At 52.7% G+C, this 22,926-nt stretch overlaps 1 protein-coding gene across 2 annotated transcripts in view; it reads right to left on the reverse strand.

Annotated features, from left to right (window-relative positions):
- Positions 1–22,926, reverse strand: part of slc9a7 (solute carrier family 9 member 7) — a 180,493-nt gene that overhangs the window by 100,975 nt on the left and 56,592 nt on the right. For both annotated transcript variants that reach the window (XM_041889517.1, XM_041889516.1), the window contains exon 11: positions 8,845–8,956. In XM_041889517.1, coding sequence (XP_041745451.1) covers positions 8,845–8,956 — 112 coding nt within the window. The remainder of the gene's footprint in view (positions 1–8,844; positions 8,957–22,926) is intronic.

Raw genomic sequence — 22,926 nt, forward strand, 5'->3', positions numbered from 1 at the left:
AGGTCGGCAGCCCACTGCTAACAGCTCCACAAGGGAACAAACCCTCTCCTTCACTGTGACAGTGACCAGGGAACTCCCCAGGTCGGCAGCTGTGACATGGTGAAGGTGACCAGGGAACTCCCCAGGTCGGCAGCCCACTGCTAACAGCTCCACAAGGGGAACAAACCCTCTCCTTCACTGTGACAGTGACCAGGGAACTCCCCAGGTCGGCAGCTGTGACATGGTGAAGGTGACTAGGGAACTCCCCAGGTCGGCAGCCCACTGCTAACAGCTCCACAAGGGGAACAAACCCTCTCCTTCACTGTGAAGGTGACCAGGGAACTCCCCAGGTCGGCAGCCCACTGCTAACAGCTCCACAAGGGGAACAAACCCTCTCCTTCACTGTGACAGTGACCAGGGGAACTCCCCAGGTCGGCAGCTGTGACATGGTGAAGGTGACTAGGGAACTCCCCAGGTCGGCAGCCCACTGCTAACAGCTCCACAAGGGGAACAAACCCTCTCCTTCACTGTGAAGGTGACCAGGGAACTCCCCAGGTCGGCAGCCCACTGCTAACAGCTCCACAAGGGGAACAAACCCTCTCCTTCACTGTGAAGGTGACCAGGGAACTCCCCAGGTCGGCAGCCCACTGCTAACAGCTCCACAAGGGGAACAAACCCTCTCCTTCACTGTGACAGTGACCAGGGAACTCCCCAGGTCGGCAGCTGTGACATGGTGAAGGTGCCTAGGGAACTCCCCAGGTCGGCAGCTGTGACATGGTGAAGGTGCCTAGGGAACTCCCCAGGTCGGCAGCTGTGACATGGTGAAGGTGACCAGGGAACTCCCCAGGTCGGCAGCTGTGACATGGTGAAGTTGACTAGGGAACTCCCCAGGTCGGCAGCTGTGACATGGTGAAGGTGACCAGGGAACTCCCCAGGTCGGCAGCTGTGACATGGTGAAGGTGACCAGGGAACTCCCCAGGTCGGCAGCTGTGACATGGTGAAGGTGACCAGGGAACTCCCCAGGTCAGGTTACTGTGGCATCATTGATTGTTCACATACAGACAGACACCTCCACCCTACTTTTCCCCGAAAGTTCCAAACACCTGTCAGTTATGTTGATCGTGAAACCATCCATGACCTCCGTTAGCCAAATTTCCGTGAAGCTGATTGGCTGATGTAATCTCAGCTCTAGTCGTAGTGGGACTACTGTACTGGTTCATCTCAGGGGACAGCTCTGTAGTGGGGCTACTGTACTGGTTCATCTCAGGGGACAGCTCTGTAGTGGGACTACTGTACTGGTTCATCTCAGGGGACAGCTCTGTAGTGGGACTACTGTACTGGTTCATCTCAGGGGACAGCTCTGTAGTGGGACTACTGTACTGGTTCATCTCAGGGGACAGCTCTGTAGTGGGACTACTGTACTGGTTCATCTCAGGGGACAGCTCTGTAGTGGGACTACTGTACTGGTTCATCTCAGGGGACAGCTCTGTAGTGGGACTACTGTACTGGTTCATCTCAGGGGACAGCTCTGTAGTGGGACTACTGTACTGGTTCATCTCAGGGGACAGCTCTGTAGTGGGACTACTGTACTGGTTCATCTCAGGGGACAGCTCTGTAGTGGGGCTACTGTACTGGTTCATCTCAGGGGACAGCTCTGTAGTGGGACTACTGTACTGGTTCATCTCAGGGGACAGCTCTAGCTGTAGTGGGACTACTGTACTGGTTCATCTCAGGGGACAGCTCTAGCTGTAGTGGGACTACTGTACTGGTTCATCTCGGGACAGCTCTGTAGTGGGACTACTGTACTGGTTCATCTCAGGGGACAGCTCTGTAGTGGGACTACTGTACTGGTTCATCTCAGGGGACAGCTCTGTAGTGGGGCTACTGTACTGGTTCATCTCAGGGGACAGCTCTGTAGTGGGACTACTGTACTGGTTCATCTCAGGGGACAGCTCTGTAGTGGGGCTACTGTACTGGTTCATCTCAGGGGACAGCTCTGTAGTGGGGCTACTGTACTGGTTCATCTCAGGGGACAGCTCTAGCTGTAGTGGGACTACTGTACTGGTTCATCTCAGGGGACAGCTCTGTAGTGGGGCTACTGTACTGGTTCATCTCAGGGGACAGCTCTGTAGTGGGACTACTGTACTGGTTCATCTCAGGGGACAGCTCTGTAGTGGGGCTACTGTACTGGTTCATCTCAGGGGACAGCTCTGTAGTGGGACTACTGTACTGGTTCATCTCAGGGGACAGCTCTGTAGTGGGACTACTGTACTGGTTCATCTCAGGGGACAGCTCTGTAGTGGGGCTACTGTACTGGTTCATCTCGGGACAGCTCTGTAGTGGGACTACTGTACTGGTTCATCTCAGGGGACAGCTCTGTAGTGGGACTACTGTACTGGTTCATCTCAGGGGACAGCTCTAGTCGTAGTGGGACTACTGTACTGGTTCATCTCAGGGGACAGCTCTAGCTGTAATGGGGCTACTGTACTGGTTCATCTCAGGGGACAGCTCTGTAGTGGGACTACTGTACTGGTTCATCTCAGGGGACAGCTCTGTAGTGGGACTACTGTACTGGTTCATCTCAGGGGACAGCTCTAGCTGTAGTGGGACTACTGTACTGGTTCATCTCAGGGGACAGCTCTAGCTGTAGTGGGGCTACTGTACTGGTTCATCTCAGGGGACAGCTCTGTAGTGGGGCTACTGTACTGGTTCATCTCAGGGGACAGCTCTGTAGTGGGACTACTGTACTGGTTCATCTCAGGGGACAGCTCTGTAGTGGGACTACTGTACTGGTTCATCTCAGGGGACAGCTCTAGCTGTAGTGGGGCTACTGTACTGGTTCATCTCAGGGGACAGCTCTGTAGTGGGACTACTGTACTGGTTCATCTCAGGGGACAGCTCTGTAGTGGGACTACTGTACTGGTTCATCTCAGGGGACAGCTCTGTAGTGGGGCTACTGTACTGGTTCATCTCAGGGGACAGCTCTGTAGTGGGGCTACTGTACTGGTTCATCTCAGGGGACAGCTCTGTAGTGGGACTACTGTACTGGTTCATCTCAGGGGGACAGCTCTGTAGTGGGACTACTGTACTGGTTCATCTCAGGGGACAGCTCTGTAGTGGGGCTACTGTACTGGTTCATCTCAGGGGACAGCTCTGTAGTGGGACTACTGTACTGGTTCATCTCAGGGGACAGCTCCGTAGTGGGACTACTGTACTGGTTCATCTCAGGGGACAGCTCTGTAGTGGGGCTACTGTACTGGTTCATCTCAGGGGACAGCTCTGTAGTGGGGCTACTGTACTGGTTCATCTCAGGGGACAGCTCTGTAGTGGGACTACTGTACTGGTTCATCTCAGGGGACAGCTCTGTAGTGGGGCTACTGTTCTGGTTCATCTCAGGGGACAGCTCTGTAGTGGGACTACTGTACTGGTTCATCTCAGGGGGACAGCTCTGTAGTGGGACTACTGTACTGGTTCATCTCAGGGACAGCTCTGTAGTGGGGCTACTGTACTGGTTCATCTCAGGGGACAGCTCTGTAGTGGGACTACTGTACTGGTTCATCTCAGGGGACAGCTCTGTAGTGGGACTACTGTACTGGTTCATCTCAGGGGACAGCTCTGTAGTGGGACTACTGTACTGGTTCATCTCAGGGGACAGCTCTGTAGTGGGGCTACTGTACTGGTTCATCTCAGGGGACAGCTCTGTAGTGGGGCTACTGTACTGGTTCATCTCAGGGGACAGCTCTGTAGTGGGGCTACTGTACTGGTTCATCTCGGGACAGCTCTGTAGTGGGACTACTGTACTGGTTCATCTCGGGACAGCTCTGTAGTGGGACTACTGTACTGGTTCATCTCAGGGGACAGCTCTGTAGTGGGGCTACTGTACTGGTTCATCTCAGGGGACAGCTCTGTAGTGGGGCTACTGTACTGGTTCATCTCAGGGGACAGCTCTGTAGTGGGGCTACTGTACTGGTTCATCTCAGGGGACAGCTCTAGCTGTAGTGGGACTACTGTACTGGTTCATCTCAGGGGACAGCTCTAGCTGTAGTGGGGCTACTGTACTGGTTCATCTCAGGGGACAGCTCTGTAGTGGGACTACTGTACTGGTTCATCTCAGGGGACAGCTCTAGCTGTAGTGGGGCTACTGTACTGGTTTATCTCAGGGGACAGCTCTGTAGTGGGGCTACTGTACTGGTTCATCTCAGGGGACAGCTCTGTAGTGGGACTACTGTACTGGTTCATCTCAGGGGACAGCTCTGTAGTGGGGCTACTGTACTGGTTCATCTCAGGGGACAGCTCTGTAGTGGGGCTACTGTACTGGTTCATCTCAGGGGACAGCTCTGTAGTGGGGCTACTGTACTGGTTCATCTCAGGGGACAGCTCTAGCTGTAGTGGGACTACTGTACTGGTTCATCTCAGGGGACAGCTCTAGCTGTAGTGGGGCTACTGTACTGGTTCATCTCAGGGGACAGCTCTGTAGTGGGACTACTGTACTGGTTCATCTCAGGGACAGCTCTGTAGTGGGGCTACTGTACTGGTTCATCTCAGGGGACAGCTCTGTAGTGGGACTACTGTACTGGTTCATCTCAGGGGACAGCTCTGTAGTGGGGCTACTGTACTGGTTCATCTCAGGGGACAGCTCTGTAGTGGGGCTACTGTACTGGTTCATCTCAGGGGACAGCTCTGTAGTGGGACTACTGTACTGGTTCATCTCAGGGGACAGCTCTGTAGTGGGACTACTGTACTGGTTCATCTCAGGGGACAGCTCTGTAGTGGGACTACTGTACTGGTTCATCTCAGGGGACAGCTCTGTAGTGGGACTACTGTACTGGTTCATCTCAGGGGACAGCTCTGTAGTGGGACTACTGTACTGGTTCATCTCAGGGGACAGCTCTGTAGTGGGACTACTGTACTGGTTCATCTCAGGGGACAGCTCTGTAGTGGGGCTACTGTACTGGTTCATCTCAGGGGACAGCTCTGTAGTGGGGCTACTGTACTGGTTCATCTCGGGACAGCTCTGTAGTGGGACTACTGTACTGGTTCATCTCGGGACAGCTCTGTAGTGGGACTACTGTACTGGTTCATCTCAGGGGACAGCTCTAGCTGTAGTGGGACTACTGTACTGGTTCATCTCAGGGACAGCTCTGTAGTGGGGCTACTGTACTGGTTAATCTCAGGGAACAGCTCTGTAGTGGGACTACTGTACTGGTTCATCTCAGGGGACAGCTCTAGCTGTAGTGGGACTACTGTACTGGTTCATCTCAGGGGACAGCTCTGTAGTGGGGCTACTGTACTGGTTCATCTCAGGGGACAGCTCTGTAGTGGGACTACTGTACTGGTTCATCTCAGGGGACAGCTCTGTAGTGGGACTACTGTACTGGTTCATCTCAGGGGACAGCTCTGTAGTGGGACTACTGTACTGGTTCATCTCAGGGACAGCTCTGTAGTGGGGCTACTGTACTGGTTCATCTCAGGGGACAGCTCTGTAGTGGGACTACTGTACTGGTTCATCTCAGGGGACAGCTCTGTAGTGGGACTACTGTACTGGTTCATCTCAGGGGACAGCTCTGTAGTGGGACTACTGTACTGGTTCATCTCAGGGGACAGCTCTAGCTGTAGTGGGACTACTGTACTGGTTCATCTCAGGGGACAGCTCTGTAGTGGGACTACTGTACTGGTTCATCTCAGGGGACAGCTCTGTAGTGGGGCTACTGTACTGGTTCATCTCAGGGGACAGCTCTGTAGTGGGGCTACTGTACTGGTTCATCTCAGGGGACAGCTCTGTAGTGGGGATACTGTACTGGTTCATCTCAGGGGACAGCTCTGTAGTGGGGATACTGTACTGGTTCATCTCAGGGGACAGCTCTGTAGTGGGACTACTGTACTGGTTCATCTCAGGGGACAGCTCTGTAGTGGGACTACTGTACTGGTTCATCTCAGGGGACAGCTCTGTAGTGGGGCTACTGTACTGGTTCATCTCAGGGGACAGCTCTGTAGTGGGACTACTGTACTGGTTCATCTCAGGGGACAGCTCTGTAGTGGGACTACTGTACTGGTTCATCTCAGGGGACAGCTCTGTAGTGGGACTACTGTACTGGTTCATCTCAGGGGACAGCTCTGTAGTGGGGCCACTGTACTGGTTCATCTCAGGGGACAGCTCTGTAGTGGGGCTACTGTACTGGTTCATCTCAGGGGACAGCTCTGTAGTGGGACTACTGTACTGGTTCATCTCAGGGGACAGCTCTGTAGTGGGACTACTGTACTGGTTCATCTCAGGGGACAGCTCTAGCTGTAGTGGGGCTACTGTACTGGTTCATCTCAGGGGACAGCTCTAGCTGTAGTGGGGCTACTGTACTGGTTCATCTCAGGGGACAGCTCTAGCTGTAGTGGGACTACTGTACTGGTTCATCTCAGGGGACAGCTCTGTAGTGGGACTACTGTACTGGTTCATCTCAGGGGACAGCTCTAGCTGAGTGGGACTACTGTACTGGTTCATCTCAGGGACAGCTCTGTAGTGGGACTACTGTACTGGTTCATCTCAGGGGACAGCTCTGTAGTGGGACTACTGTACTGGTTCATCTCAGGGGACAGCTCTGTAGTGGGACTACTGTACTGGTTCATCTCAGGGGACAGCTCTGTAGTGGGACTACTGTACTGGTTCATCTCAGGGGACAGCTCTGTAGTGGGGCTACTGTACTGGTTCATCTCAGGGGACAGCTCTGTAGTGGGACTACTGTACTGGTTCATCTCAGGGGACAGCTCTGTAGTGGGGCTACTGTACTGGTTCATCTCAGGGGACAGCTCTAGCTGTAGTGGGGCTACTGTACTGGTTCATCTCAGGGGACAGCTCTAGCTGTAGTGGGACTACTGTACTGGTTCATCTCAGGGGACAGCTCTAGCTGTAGTGGGACTACTGTACTGGTTCATCTCAGGGGACAGCTCTGTAGTGGGACTACTGTACTGGTTCATCTCAGGGGACAGCTCTGTAGTGGGACTACTGTACTGGTTCATCTCAGGGGACAGCTCTGTAGTGGGACTACTGTACTGGTTCATCTCAGGGGACAGCTCTGTAGTGGGACTACTGTACTGGTTCATCTCAGGGGACAGCTCTGTAGTGGGACTACTGTACTGGTTCATCTCAGGGGACAGCTCTGTAGTGGGACTACTGTACTGGTTCATCTCAGGGGACAGCTCTGTAGTGGGACTACTGTACTGGTTCATCTCAGGGGACAGCTCTGTAGTGGGACTACTGTACTGGTTCATCTCAGGGGACAGCTCTGTAGTGGGACTACTGTACTGGTTCATCTCAGGGGACAGCTCTGTAGTGGGACTACTGTACTGGTTCATCTCAGGGGACAGCTCTGTAGTGGGACTACTGTACTGGTTCATCTCAGGGGACAGCTCTAGCTGTAGTGGGACTACTGTACTGGTTCATCTCAGGGGACAGCTCTAGCTGTAGTGGGACTACTGTACTGGTTCATCTCAGGGGACAGCTCTAGCTGTAGTGGGACTACTGTACTGGTTCATCTCAGGGGACAGCTCTGTAGTGGGACTACTGTACTGGTTCATCTCAGGGGACAGCTCTGTAGTGGGGCTACTGTACTGGTTCATCTCAGGGGACAGCTCTGTAGTGGGACTACTGTACTGGTTCATCTCAGGGGACAGCTCTGTAGTGGGACTACTGTACTGGTTCATCTCAGGGGACAGCTCTGTAGTGGGACTACTGTACTGGTTCATCTCAGGGGACAGCTCTGTAGTGGGACTACTGTACTGGTTCATCTCAGGGGACAGCTCTGTAGTGGGGATACTGTACTGGTTCATCTCAGGGGACAGCTCTGTAGTGGGACTACTGTACTGGTTCATCTCAGGGGACAGCTCTGTAGTGGGACTACTGTACTGGTTCATCTCAGGGGACAGCTCTGTAGTGGGGCTACTGTACTGGTTCATCTCAAAGTTACCTCAAACCTGCTTCGTAGGATACCCCTCTGGCTGTTCCCATCTGTACCCATCCCCCCTCTGGCTGTTCCCATCTGTACCCATCCCCCCTCTGGCTGTTCCCATCTGTACCCATCCCCCCTCTGGCTGTTCCCATCTGTACCCATCCCCCCTCTGGCTGTTCCCATCTGTACTGTAGCTCTATACTACATACATCATTGCTCTATACTACAGACATCATTGCTCTATACTACAGACATCATTGCTCTATACTACAGACATCATTGCTCTATACTACAGACATCATTGCTCTATACTACAGACATCATTGCTCTATAATACAGACATCATTGCTCTATACTACAGACATCATTGCTCTATACTACAGACATCATTGCTCTATAATACAGACATCATTGCTCTATACTACAGACATCATTGCTCTATACTACAGACATCATTGCTCTATACTACAGACATCATTGCTCTATAATACAGACATCATTGCTCTATACTACAGACATCATTGCTCTATACTACAGACATCATTGCTCTATAATACAGACATCATTGCTCTATACTACAGACATCATTGCTCTATACTACAGACATCATTGCTCTATACTACAGACATCATTGCTCTATAATACAGACATCATTGCTCTATACTACAGACATCATTGCTCTATACTACAGACATCATTGCTCTATAATACAGACATCATTGCTCTATACTACAGACATCATTGCTCTATACTACAGACATCATTGCTCTATACTACAGACATCATTGCTCTATAATACAGACATCATTGCTCTATACTACAGACATCATTGCTCTATACTACAGACATCATTGCTCTATACTACAGACATCATTGCTCTATAATACAGACATCATTGCTCTATACTACAGACATCATTGCTCTGTACCTGCAAACATCATCATATGCTGGAAGTTCCCCCTGATCTTGTGTCTGTGTCCCAAGTTGAGCAGGAAGGAGAGGGGGTAGATGTTGGAGGCACGGCCTACGAAGATGGCCAGCTGACAGACGGGACAGAGTTGAGGATAGAAGTCGGTATACATAAGGAGATAAACTCTGCCACAATGTGAAGAACACCCCACAAGCCCTGTTTACCTTAAACTACCTTGAACTATCACCACTGACAGTGAACTATCAACAGTTAAAATAGAAAAGAGCAGCATCCTTTGCTTTCCCAGCATGCACGGGTGTGTTATTGATCCTCTCTGAGCTGGCTGTAGTGTGGTGTTGTGAGGCAGGATAGAAGACAGAGTCAGGGGATTTAAAGGGCCTTGGAGGTCAGGAGGAGGTCAGGCTGAATGGCTAAATACAGCTGGAGCCTAGTCAGGAGGAGGTCAGGCTGAATGGCTAAATACAGCTGGAGCCTAGTCAGGAGGTCAGGCTGAATGGCTAAATACAGCTGGAGCCTAGTCAGGAGGAGGTCAGGCTGAATGGCTAAATACAGCTGGAGCCTAGTCAGGAGGAGGTCAGGCTGAATGGCTAAATACAGCTGGAGCCTAGTCAGGAGGAGGTCAGGCTGAATGGCTAAATACAGCTGGAGCCTAGTCAGGAGGAGGTCAGGCTGAATGGCTAAATACAGCTGGAGCCTAGTCAGGAGGAGGTCAGGCTGAATGGCTAAATACAGCTGGAGCCTAGTCAGGAGGAGGTCAGGCTGAATGGCTAAATACAGCTGGAGCCTAGTCAGGAGGAGGTCAGGCTGAATGGCTAAATACAGCTGGAGCCTAGTCAGGAGGAGGTCAGGCTGAATGGCTAAATACAGCTGGAGCCTAGTCAGGAGGAGGTCAGGCTGAATGGCTAAATACAGCTGGAGCCTAGTCAGGAGGTCAGGCTGAATGGCTAAATACAGCTGGAGCCTAGTCAGGAGGTCAGGCTGAATGGCTAAATACAGCTGGAGCCTAGTCAGGAGGAGGTCAGGCTGAATGGCTAAATACAGCTGAAGCCTAGTCAGGAGGAGGTCAGGCTGAATGGCTAAATACAGCTGGAGCCTAGTCAAGAGGAGGTCAGGCTGAATGGCTAAATACAGCTGGAGCCTAGTCAGGAGGAGGTCAGGCTGAATGGCTAAATACAGCTGGAGCCTAGTCAGGAGGAGGTCAAGCTGAATGGCTAAATACAGCTGGAGCCTAGTCAGGAGGAGGTCAGGCTGAATGGCTAAATACAGCTGGAGCCTAGTCAGGAGGAGGTCAGGCTGAATGGCTAAATACAGCTGGAGCCTAGTCAGGAGGAGGTCAGGCTGAATGGCTAAATACAGCTGGAGCCTAGTCAGGAGGAGGTCAGGCTGAATGGCTAAATACAGCTGGAGCCTAGTCAGGAGGAGGTCAGGCTGGATGGCTAAATACAGCTGAAGCCTAGTCAGGAGGAGGTCAGGCTGAATGGCTAAATACAGCTGGAGCCTAGTCAGGAGGAGGTCAGGCTGAATGGCTAAATACAGCTGGAGCCTAGTCAGGAGGAGATCAGGCTGAATGGCTAAATACAGCTGGAGCCTAGTCAGGAGGAGGTCAGGCTGAATGGCTAAATACAGCTGGAGCCTAGTCAGGAGGAGGTCAGGCTGAATGGCTAAATACAGCTGGAGCCTAGTCAGGAGGCAGGTCAGGCTGAATGGCTAAATACAGCTGGAGCCTAGTCAGGAGGAGGTCAGGCTGAATGGCTAAATACAGCTGGAGCCTAGTCAGGAGGAGGTCAGGCTGAATGGCTAAATACAGCTGGAGCCTAGTCAGGAGGAGGTCAGGCTGAATGGCTAAATACAGCTGGAGCCTAGTCAGGAGGAGGTCAGGCTGAATGGCTAAATACAGCTGGAGCCTAGTCAGGGAGGAGGTCAGGCTGAATGGCTAAATACAGCTGGAGCCTAGTCAGGAGGAGGTCAGGCTGAATGGCTAAATACAGCTGGAGCCTAGTCAGGAGGAGGTCAGGCTGAATGGCTAAATACAGCTGGAGCCTAGTCAGGAGGAGGTCAGGCTGAATGGCTAAATACAGCTGGAGCCTAGTCAGGAGGAGGTCAGGCTGAATGGCTAAATACAGCTGGAGCCTAGTCAGGAGGAGGTCAGGCTGAATGGCTAAATACAGCTGGAGCCTAGTCAGGAGGAGGTCAGGCTGAATGGCTAAATACAGCTGGAGCCTAGTCAGGAGGAGGTCAGGCTGAATGGCTAAATACAGCTGGAGCCTAGTCAGGAGGGAGGTCAGGCTGAATGGCTAAATACAGCTGGAGCCTAGTCAGGAGGAGGTCAGGCTGAATGGCTAAATACAGCTGGAGCCTAGTCAGGAGGAGGTCAGGCTGAATGGCTAAATACAGCTGGAGCCTAGTCAGGAGGAGGTCAGGCTGAATGGCTAAATACAGCTGGAGCCTAGTCAGGAGGAGGTCAGGCTGAATGGCTAAATACAGCTGGAGCCTAGTCAGGAGGAGGTCAGGCTGAATGGCTAAATACAGCTGGAGCCTAGTCAGGAGGAGGTCAGGCTGAATGGCTAAATACAGCTGGAGCCTAGTCAGGAGGAGGTCAGGCTGAATGGCTAAATACAGCTGGAGCCTAGTCAGGAGGAGGTCAGGCTGAATGGCTAAATACAGCTGGAGCCTAGTCAGGAGGAGGTCAGGCTGAATGGCTAAATACAGCTGGAGCCTAGTCAGGAGGAGGTCAGGCTGAATGGCTAAATACAGCTGGAGCCTAGTCAGGAGGAGGTCAGGCTGAATGGCTAAATACAGCTGGAGCCTAGTCAGGAGGAGGTCAGGCTGAATGGCTAAATACAGCTGGAGCCTAGTCAGGAGGAGGTCAGGCTGAATGGCTAAATACAGCTGAAGCCTAGTCAGGAGGAGGTCAGGCTGAATGGCTAAATACAGCTGGAGCCTAGTCAGGAGGAGGTCAGGCTGAATGGCTAAATACAGCTGGAGCCTAGTCAGGAGGAGGTCAGGCTGAATGGCTAAATACAGCTGGAGCCTAGTCAGGAGGAGGTCAGGCTGAATGGCTAAATACAGCTGGAGCCTAGTCAGGAGGAGGTCGGGCTGAATGGCTAAATACAGCTGGAGCCTAGTCAGGAGGAGGTCAGGCTGAATGGCTGAATACAGCTGGAGCCTAGTCAGGAGGAGGTCAGGCTGAATGGCTAAATACAGCTGGAGCCTAGTCAGGAGGAGGTCAGGCTGAATGGCTAAATACAGCTGGAGCCTAGTCAGGAGGAGGTCAGGCTGAATGGCTAAATACAGCTGGAGCCTAGTCAGGAGGAGGTCAGGCTGAATGGCTAAATACAGCTGGAGCCTAGTCAGGGAGGAGGTCAGGCTGAATGGCTAAATACAGCTGGAGCCTAGTCAGGAGGAGGTCAGGCTGAATGGCTAAATACAGCTGGAGCCTAGTCAGGAGGAGGTCAGGCTGAATGGCTAAATACAGCTGGAGCCTAGTCAGGAGGAGGTCAGGCTGAATGGCTAAATACAGCTGGAGCCTAGTCAGGAGGAGGTCAGGCTGAATGGCTAAATACAGCTGGAGCCTAGTCAGGAGGAGGTCAGGCTGAATGGCTAAATACAGCTGGAGCCTAGTCAGGAGGAGGTCAGGCTGAATGGCTGAAATACAGCTGGAGCCTAGTCAGGAGGAGGTCAGGCTGAATGGCTAAATACAGCTGGAGCCTAGTCAGGAGGAGGTCAGGCTGAATGGCTAAATACAGCTGGAGCCTAGTCAGGAGGAGGTCAGGCTGAATGGCTAAATACAGCTGGAGCCTAGTCAGGAGGTCAGGCTGAATGGCTAAATACAGCTGGAGCCTAGTCAGGAGGAGGTCAGGCTGAATGGCTAAATACAGCTGGAGCCTAGTCAGGAGGTCAGGCTGAATGGCTAAATACAGCTGGAGCCTAGTCAGGAGGAGGTCAGGCTGAATGGCTAAATACAGCTGGAGCCTAGTCAGGAGGAGGTCAGGCTGAATGGCTAAATACAGCTGGAGCCTAGTCAGGAGGAGGTCAGGCTGAATGGCTAAATACAGCTGGAGCCTAGTCAGGAGGAGGTCAGGCTGAATGGCTAAATACAGCTGGAGCCTAGTCAGGAGGAGGTCAGGCTGAATGGCTAAATACAGCTGGAGCCTAGTCAGGAGGAGGTCAGGCTGAATGGCTAAATACAGCTGGAGCCTAGTCAGGAGGGTCAGGCTGAATGGCTAAATACAGCTGGAGCCTAGTCAGGAGGAGGTCAGGCTGAATGGCTAAATACATCTGGAGCCTAGTCAGAGGAGGTCAGGCTGAATGGCTAAATACAGCTGGAGCCTAGTCAGGAGGAGGTCAGGCTGAATGGCTAAATACAGCTGGAGCCTAGTCAAGGAGGTCAGGCTGAATGGCTAAATACAGCTGGAGCCTAGTCAGAGGAGGTCAGGCTGAATGGCTAAATACAGCTGGAGCCTAGTCAGAGGAGGTCAGGCTGAATGGCTAAATACAGCTGGAGCCTAGTCAGGAGGAGGTCAGGCTGAATGGCTAAATACAGCTGGAGCCTAGTCAGGAGGAGGTCAGGCTGAATGGCTAAATACAGCTGGAGCCTAGTCAGGAGGAGGTCAGGCTGAATGGCTAAATACAGCTGGAGCCTAGTCAGGAGGAGGTCAGGCTGAATGGCTAAATACAGCTGGAGCCTAGTCAGGAGGTCAGGCTGAATGGCTAAATACAGCTGGAGCCTAGTCAGGAGGAGGTCAGGCTGAATGGCTAAATACAGCTGGAGCCTAGTCAGGAGGAGGTCAGGCTGAATGGCTAAATACAGCTGGAGCCTAGTCAGGAGGAGGTCAGGCTGAATGGCTAAATACAGCTGGAGCCTAGTCAGGAGGAGGTCAGGCTGAATGGCTAAATACAGCTGGAGCCTAGTCAGGAGGAGGTCAGGCTGAATGGCTAAATACAGCTGGAGCCTAGTCAGGAGGTCAGGCTGAATGGCTAAATACAGCTGAAGCCTAGTCAGGAGGAGGTCAGGCTGAATGGCTAAATACAGCTGGAGCCTAGTCAGGAGGTCAGGCTGAATGGCTAAATACAGCTGGAGCCTAGTCAGGAGGAGGTCAGGCTGAATGGCTAAATACAGCTGGAGCCTAGTCAAGAGGTCAGGCTGAATGGCTAAATACAGCTGGAGCCTAGTCAAGAGGTCAGGCTGAATGGCTAAATACAGCTGGAGCCTAGTCAGGAGGAGGTCAGGCTGAATGGCTAAATACAGCTGGAGCCTAGTCAGGAGGAGGTCAGGCTGAATGGCTAAATACAGCTGGAGCCTAGTCAGGAGGAGGTCAGGCTGAATGGCTAAATACAGCTGGAGCCTAGTCAGAGGAGGTCAGGCTGAATGGCTAAATACAGCTGGAGCCTAGTCAGGAGGAGGTCAGGCTGAATGGCTAAATACAGCTGGAGCCTAGTCAGGAGGAGGTCAGGCTGAATGGCTAAATACAGCTGGAGCCTAGTCAGGAGGAGGTCAGGCTGAATGGCTAAATACAGCTGGAGCCTAGTCAGGAGGAGGTCAGGCTGAATGGCTAAATACAGCTGGAGCCTAGTCAGGAGGTCAGGCTGAATGGCTAAATACAGCTGGAGCCTAGTCAGGAGGAGGTCAGGCTGAATGGCTAAATACAGCTGGAGCCTAGTCAGGAGGAGGTCAGGCTGAATGGCTAAATACAGCTGGAGCCTAGTCAGGAGGAGGTCAGGCTGAATGGCTAAATACAGCTGGAGCCTAGTCAGGAGGAGGTCAGGCTGAATGGCTAAATACAGCTGGAGCCTAGTCAGGAGGAGGTCAGGCTGAATGGCTAAATACAGCTGGAGCCTAGTCAGGAGGAGGTCAGGCTGAATGGCTAAATACAGCTGGAGCCTAGTCAGGAGAGGTCAGGCTGAATGGCTAAATACAGCTGGAGCCTAGTCAGAGGAGGTCAGGCTGAATGGCTAAATACAGCTGGAGCCTAGTCAGGAGGAGGTCAGGCTGAATGGCTAAATACAGCTGGAGCCTAGTCAGGAGGAGGTCAGGCTGAATGGCTAAATACAGCTGGAGCCTAGTCAGGAGGTCAGGCTGAATGGCTAAATACAGCTGGAGCCTAGTCAGGAGGAGGTCAGGCTGAATGGCTAAATACAGCTGGAGCCTAGTCAGGAGGTCAGGCTGAATGGCTAAATACAGCTGGAGCCTAGTCAGGAGGAGGTCAGGCTGAATGGCTAAATACAGCTGGAGCCTAGTCAGGAGGAGGTCAGGCTGAATGGCTAAATACAGCTGGAGCCTAGTCAGGAGGAGGTCAGGCTGAATGGCTAAACACAGCTGGAGCCTAGTCAGGAGGAGTCAGGCTGAATGGCTAAATACAGCTGGAGCCTAGTCAGGAGGAGGTCAGGCTGAATGGCTAAATACAGCTGGAGCCTAGTCAGGAGGAGGTCAGGCTGAATGGCTAAATACAGCTGGAGCCTAGTCAGGAGGTCAGGCTGAATGGCTAAATACAGCTGGAGCCTAGTCAGGAGGAGGTCAGGCTGAATGGCTAAATACAGCTGGAGCCTAGTCAGGAGGAGGTCAGGCTGAATGGCTAAATACAGCTGGAGCCTAGTCAGGAGGAGGTCAGGCTGAATGGCTAAATACAGCTGGAGCCTAGTCAGGAGGAGGTCAGGCTGAATGGCTAAATACAGCTGGAGCCTAGTCAGGAGGAGGTCAGGCTGAATGGCTAAATACAGCTGGAGCCTAGTCAGGAGGAGGTCAGGCTGAATGGCTAAATACAGCTGGAAGCCTAGTCAGGAGGTCAGGCTGAATGGCTAAATACAGCTGGAAGGCCTAGTCAGGAGGAGGTCAGGGCTGAATGGCTAAATACAGCTGGAGCCTAGTCAGGAGGAGGTCAGGCTGAATGGCTAAATACAGCTGGAGCCTAGTCAGGAGGAGGTCAGGCTGAATGGCTAAATACAGCTGGAGCCTAGTCAGGAGGAGGTCAGGCTGAATGGCTAAATACAGCTGGAGCCTAGTCAGGAGGAGGTCAGGCTGAATGGCTAAATACAGCTGAAGCCTAGTCAGGAGGAGGTCAGGCTGAATGGCTAAATACAGCTGAAGCCTAGTCAGGAGGAGGTCAGGCTGAATGGCTAAATACAGCTGGAGCCTAGTCAGGAGGAGGTCAGGCTGAATGGCTAAATACAGCTGGAGCCTAGTCAGGAGGAGGTCAGGCTGAATGGCTAAATACAGCTGGAGCCTAGTCAGGAGGTCAGGCTGAATGGCTAAATACAGCTGGAGCCTAGTCAGGAGGAGGTCAGGCTGAATGGCTAAATACAGCTGAAGCCTAGTCAGAGGAGGTCAGGCTGAATGGCTAAATACAGCTGGAGCCTAGTCAGGAAGGAGGTCAGGCTGAATGGCTAAATACAGCTGGAGCCTAGTCAGGAGGAGGTCAGGCTGAATGGCTAAATACAGCTGGAGCCTAGTCAGGAGGAGGTCAGGCTGAATGGCTAAATACAGCTGGAGCCTAGTCAGGAGGAGGTCAGGCTGAATGGCTAAATACAGCTGGAGCCTAGTCAGGAGGAGGTCAGGCTGAATGGCTAAATACAGCTGGAGCCTAGTCAGGGGGAGGTCAGGCTGAATGGCTAAATACAGCTGGAGCCTAGTCAGGAGGAGGTCAGGCTGAATGGCTAAATACAGCTGGAGCCTAGTCAGGAGAGAGGTCAGGCTGAATGGCTAAATACAGCTGGAGCCTAGTCAGGAGGAGGTCAGGCTGAATGGCTAAATACAGCTGGAGCCTAGTCAGGAGGAGGTCAGGCTGAATGGCTAAATACAGCTGGAGCCTAGTCAGGAGGAGGTCAGGCTGAATGGCTAAATACAGCTGGAGCCTAGTCAGGAGGAGGTCAGGCTGAATGGCTAAATACAGCTGGAGCCTAGTCAGGAGGAGGTCAGGCTGAATGGCTAAATACAGCTGGAGCCTAGTCAGGAGGAGGTCAGGCTGAATGGCTAAATACAGCTGGAGCCTAGTCAGGAGGAGGTCAGGCTGAATGGCTAAATACAGCTGGAGCCTAGTCAGGAGGAGGTCAGGCTGAATGGCTAAATACAGCTGGAGCCTAGTCAGGAGGAGGTCAGGCTGAATGGCTAAATACAGCTGGAGCCTAGTCAGGAGGAGGTCAGGCTGAATGGCTAAATACAGCTGGAGCCTAGTCAGGAGGAGGTCAGGCTGAATGGCTAAATACAGCTGGAGCCTAGTCAGGAGGAGGTCAGGCTGAATGGCTAAATACAGCTGGAGCCTAGTCAGGAGGAGGTCAGGCTGAATGGCTAAATACAGCTGGAGCCTAGTCAGGAGGAGGTCAGGCTGAATGGCTAAATACAGCTGGAGCCTAGTCAGGAGGAGGTCAGGCTGAATGGCTAAATACAGCTGGAGCCTAGTCAGGAGGAGGTCAGGCTGAATGGCTAAATACAGCTGGAGCCTAGTCAGGAGGAGGTCAGGCTGAATGGCTAAATACAGCTGGAGCCTAGTCAGGAGGAGGTCAGGCTGAATGGCTAAATACAGCTGGAGCCTAGTCAGGAGGAGGTCAGGCTGAATGGCTAAATACAGCTGGAGCCTAGTCAGGAGGAGGTCAGGCTGAATGGCTAAATACAGCTGGAGCCTAGTCAGGAGGAGGTCAGGCTGAATGGCTAAATACAGCTGGAGCCTAGTCAGGAGGAGGTCAGGCTGAATGGCTAAATACAGCTGGAGCCATAGTCAGGAGGAGGTCAGGCTGAATGGCTAAATACAGCTGGAGCCTAGTCAGGAGGTCAGGCTGAATGGCTAAATACAGCTGGAGCCTAGTCAGGAGGAGGTCAGGCTGAATGGCTAAATACAGCTGGAGCCTAGTCAGGAGGAGGTCAGGCTGAATGGCTAAATACAGCTGGAGCCATAGTCAGGAGGTCAGGCTGAATGGCTAAATACAGCTGAAGCCTAGTCAGGAGAGGTCAGGCTGAATGGCTAAATACAGCTGGAGCCTAGTCAGGAGGAGGTCAGGCTGAATGGCTAAATACAGCTGGAGCCTAGTCAGAGGAGGTCAGGCTGAATGGCTAAATACAGCTGGAGCCTAGTCAGGAGGAGGTCAGGCTGAATGGCTAAATACAGCTGAAGCCTAGTCAGGAGGAGGTCAGGCTGAATGGCTAAATACAGCTGGAGCCTAGTCAGGAGAGGAGGTCAGGCTGAATGGCTAAATACAGCTGGAGCCTAGTCAGGAGGAGGTCAGGCTGAATGGCTAAATACAGCTGGAGCCTAGTCAGGAGGAGGTCAGGCTGAATGGCTAAATACAGCTGGAGCCTAGTCAGGAGGAGGTCAGGCTGAATGGCTAAATACAGCTGGAGCCTAGTCAGAGAGGTCAGGCTGAATGGCTAAATACAGCTGGAGCCTAGTCAGGAGGAGGTCAGGCTGAATGGCTAAATACAGCTGGAGCCTAGTCAGGAGGAGGTCAGGCTGAATGGCTAAATACAGCTGGAGCCTAGTCAGGAGGAGGTCAGGCTGAATGGCTAAATACAGCTGGAGCCTAGTCAGGAGGAGGTCAGGCTGAATGGCTAAATACAGCTGGAGCCTAGTCAGGAGGAGGTCAGGCTGAATGGCTAAATACAGCTGGAGCCTAGTCAGGAGGAGGTCAGGCTGAATGGCTAAATACAGCTGGAGCCTAGTCGAGGAGAGTCAGGCTGAATGGCTAAATACAGCTGGAGCCTAGTCAGGAGGAGGTCAGGCTGAATGGCTAAATACAGCTGGAGCCTAGTCAGGAGGAGGTCAGGCTGAATGGCTAAATACAGCTGGAGCCTAGTCAGGAGGTCAGGCTGAATGGCTAAATACAGCTGGAGCCTAGTCAGGAGGAGGTCAGGCTGAATGGCTAAATACAGCTGGAGCCTAGTCAGGAGGAGGTCAGGCTGAATGGCTAAATACAGCTGGAGCCTAGTCAGAGGTCAGGCTGAATGGCTAAATACAGCTGGAGCCTAGTCAGGAGGAGGTCAGGCTGAATGGCTAAACACAGCTGGAGCCTAGTCAGGAGGGAGGTCAGGCTGAATGGCTAAATACAGCTGGAGCCTAGTCAGGAGGAGGTCAGGCTGAATGGCTAAATACAGCTGGAGCCTAGTCAGGAGGAGGTCAGGCTGAATGGCTAAATACAGCTGGAGCCTAGTCAGGGGAGGTCAGGCTGAATGGCTAAATACAGCTGGAGCCTAGTCAGGAGGAGGTCAGGCTGAATGGCTAAATACAGCTGGAGCCTAGTCAGGAGGAGGTCAGGCTGAATGGCTAAATACAGCTGGAGCCTAGTCAGAGGAGGTCAGGCTGAATGGCTAAATACAGCTGGAGCCTAGTCAGGAGGAGGTCAGGCTGAATGGCTAAATACAGCTGGAGCCTAGTCAGGAGGAGGTCAGGCTGAATGGCTAAATACAGCTGGAGCCTAGTCAGGAGGAGGTCAGGCTGAATGGCTAAATACAGCTGGAGCCTAGTCAGGAGGAGGTCAGGCTGAATGGCTAAATACAGCTGGAGCCTAGTCAGGAGGAGGTCAGGCTGAATGGCTAAATACAGCTGGAGCCTAGTCAGGAGGAGGTCAGGCTGAATGGCTAAATACAGCTGGAGCCTAGTCAGAGAGGAGGTCAGGCTGAATGGCTAAATACAGCTGGAGCCTAGTCAGGAGGAGGTCAGGCTGAATGGCTAAATACAGCTGGAGCCTAGTCAGAGGAGGTCAGGCTGAATGGCTAAATACAGCTGGAGCCTAGTCAGAGGAGGTCAGGCTGAATGGCTAAATACAGCTGGAGCCTAGTCAGGAGGAGGTCAGGCTGAATGGCTAAATACAGCTGGAGCCTAGTCAGGAGGAGGTCAGGCTGAATGGCTAAATACAGCTGGAGCCTAGTCAGGAGGAGGTCAGGCTGAATGGCTAAATACAGCTGGAGCCTAGTCAGGAGGAGGTCAGGCTGAATGGCTAAATACAGCTGGAGCCTAGTCAGGAGGAGGTCAGGCTGAATGGCTAAATACAGCTGGAGCCTAGTCAGGAGGAGGTCAGGCTGAATGGCTAAATACAGCTGGAGCCTAGTCAGGAGGAGGTCAGGCTGAATGGCTAAATACAGCTGGAGCCTAGTCAGGAGGAGGTCAGGCTGAATGGCTAAATACAGCTGGAGCCTAGTCAGGAGGAGGTCAGGCTGAATGGCTAAATACAGCTGGAGCCTAGTCAGGAGGAGGTCAGGCTGAATGGCTAAATACAGCTGGAGCCTAGTCAGGAGGAGGTCAGGCTGAATGGCTAAATACAGCTGGAGCCTAGTCAGGAGGAGGTCAGGCTGAATGGCTAAATACAGCTGGAGCCTAGTCAGGAGGAGGTCAGGCTGAATGGCTAAATACAGCTGGAGCCTAGTCAGGAGGAGGTCAGGCTGAATGGCTAAATACAGCTGGAGCCTAGTCAGAGGAGGTCAGGCTGAATGGCTAAATACAGCTGGAGCCTAGTCAGGAGGAGGTCAGGCTGAATGGCTAAATACAGCTGGAGCCTAGTCAGGAGGAGGTCAGGCTGAATGGCTAAATACAGCTGGAGCCTAGTCAGGAGGAGGTCAGGCTGAATGGCTAAATACAGCTGGAGCCTAGTCAGGAGGAGGTCAGGCTGAATGGCTAAATACAGCTGGAGCCTAGTCAGGAGGAGGTCAGGCTGAATGGCTAAATACAGCTGGAGCCTAGTCAGGAGGGAGGTCAGGCTGAATGGCTAAATACAGCTGGAGCCTAGTCAGGAGGAGGTCAGGCTGAATGGCTAAATACAGCTGGAGCCTAGTCAGGAGGAGGTCAGGCTGAATGGCTAAATACAGCTGGAGCCTAGTCAGGAGGAGGTCAGGCTGAATGGCTAAATACAGCTGGAGCCTAGTCAGGAGGAGGTCAGGCTGAATGGCTAAATACAGCTGGAGCCTAGTCAGGAGGAGGTCAGGCTGAATGGCTAAATACAGCTGGAGCCTAGTCAGGAGGGTCAGGCTGAATGGCTAAATACAGCTGGAGCCTAGTCAGGAGGAGGTCAGGCTGAATGGCTAAATACAGCTGGAGCCTAGTCAGGAGGAGGTCAGGCTGAATGGCTAAATCAGCTGGAGCCTAGTCAGGAGGAGGTCAGGCTGAATGGCTAAATACAGCTGGAGCCTAGTCAGGAGGAGGTCAGGCTGAATGGCTAAATACAGCTGGAGCCTAGTCAGGAGGAGGTCAGGCTGAATGGCTAAATACAGCTGGAGCCTAGTCAGGAGGAGGTCAGGCTGAATGGCTAAATACAGCTGGAGCCTAGTCAGGAGGAGGTCAGGCTGAATGGCTAAATACAGCTGGAGCCTAGTCAGGAGGAGGTCAGGCTGAATGGCTAAATACAGCTGGAGCCTAGTCAGGAGGAGGTCAGGCTGAATGGCTAAATACAGCTGGAGCCTAGTCAGGAGGAGGTCAGGCTGAATGGCTAAATACAGCTGGAGCCTAGTCAGGAGGAGGTCAGGCTGAATGGCTAAATACAGCTGGAGCCTAGTCAGGAGGAGGTCAGGCTGAATGGCTAAATACAGCTGGAGCCTAGTCAGGAGGAGGTCAGGCTGAATGGCTAAATACAGCTGGAGCCTAGTCAGGAGGAGGTCAGGCTGAATGGCTAAATACAGCTGGAGCCTAGTCAGGAGGAGGTCAGGCTGAATGGCTAAATACAGCTGGAGCCTAGTCAGGAGAGTCAGGCTGAATGGCTAAATACAGCTGGAGCCTAGTCAGGAGGAGGTCAGGCTGAATGGCTAAATACAGCTGGAGCCTAGTCAGGGAGGAGGTCAGGCTGAATGGCTAAATACAGCTGGAGCCTAGTCAGGAGGTCAGGCTGAATGGCTAAATACAGCTGGAGCCTAGTCAGGAGGAGGTCAGGCTGAATGGCTAAATACAGCTGGAGCCTAGTCAGGAGGAGGTCAGGCTGAATGGCTAAATACAGCTGGAGCCTAGTCGAGGAGGTCAGGCTGAATGGCTAAATACAGCTGGAGCCTAGTCAGGAGGAGGTCAGGCTGAATGGCTAAATACAGCTGGAGCCTAGTCAGGAGGAGGTCAGGCTGAATGGCTAAATACAGCTGGAGCCTAGTCAGGAGGAGGTCAGGCTGAATGGCTAAATACAGCTGGAGCCTAGTCAGGAGGAGGTCAGGCTGAATGGCTAAATACAGCTGGAGCCTAGTCAGGAGGAGGTCAGGCTGAATGGCTAAATACAGCTGGAGCCTAGTCAGGAGGAGGTCAGGCTGAATGGCTAAATACAGCTGGAGCCTAGTCAGGAGGAGGTCAGGCTGAATGGCTAAATACAGCTGAAGCCTAGTCAGGAGGTCAGGCTGAATGGCTAAATACAGCTGGAGCCTAGTCAGGAGGAGGTCAGGCTGAATGGCTAAATACAGCTGGAGCCTAGTCAGGAGGAGGTCAGGCTGAATGGCTAAATACAGCTGGAGCCTAGTCAGGAGGAGGTCAGGCTGAATGGCTAAATACAGCTGGAGCCTAGTCAGGAGGAGGTCAGGCTGAATGGCTAAATACAGCTGGAGCCTAGTCAGGAGGAGGTCAGGCTGAATGGCTAAATACAGCTGGAGCCTAGTCAGGAGGAGGTCAGGCTGAATGGCTAAATACAGCTGGAGCCTAGTCAGGAGGAGGTCAGGCTGAATGGCTAAATACAGCTGGAGCCTAGTCAGGAGGAGGTCAGGCTGAATGGCTAAATACAGCTGGAGCCTAGTCAGGAGGAGGTCAGGCTGAATGGCTAAATACAGCTGGAGCCTAGTCAGGAGGAGGTCAGGCTGAATGGCTAAATACAGCTGGAGCCTAGTCAGGAGGAGGTCAGGCTGAATGGCTAAATACAGCTGGAGCCTAGTCAGGAGGAGGTCAGGCTGAATGGCTAAATACAGCTGGAGCCTAGTCAGGAGGAGGTCAGGCTGAATGGCTAAATACAGCTGGAGCCTAGTCAGGAGGAGGTCAGGCTGAATGGCTAAATACAGCTGGAGCCTAGTCAGGAGGAGGTCAGGCTGAATGGCTAAATACAGCTGGAGCCTAGTCAGGAGGAGGTCAGGCTGAATGGCTAAATACAGCTGGAGCCTAGTCAGGAGGAGGTCAGGCTGAATGGCTAAATACAGCTGGAGCCTAG

This window comes from Coregonus clupeaformis, unplaced genomic scaffold (genome assembly GCF_020615455.1).
Source record: "Coregonus clupeaformis isolate EN_2021a unplaced genomic scaffold, ASM2061545v1 scaf0028, whole genome shotgun sequence".
In the NCBI taxonomy this organism is placed as follows: domain Eukaryota; kingdom Metazoa; phylum Chordata; class Actinopteri; order Salmoniformes; family Salmonidae; genus Coregonus; species Coregonus clupeaformis.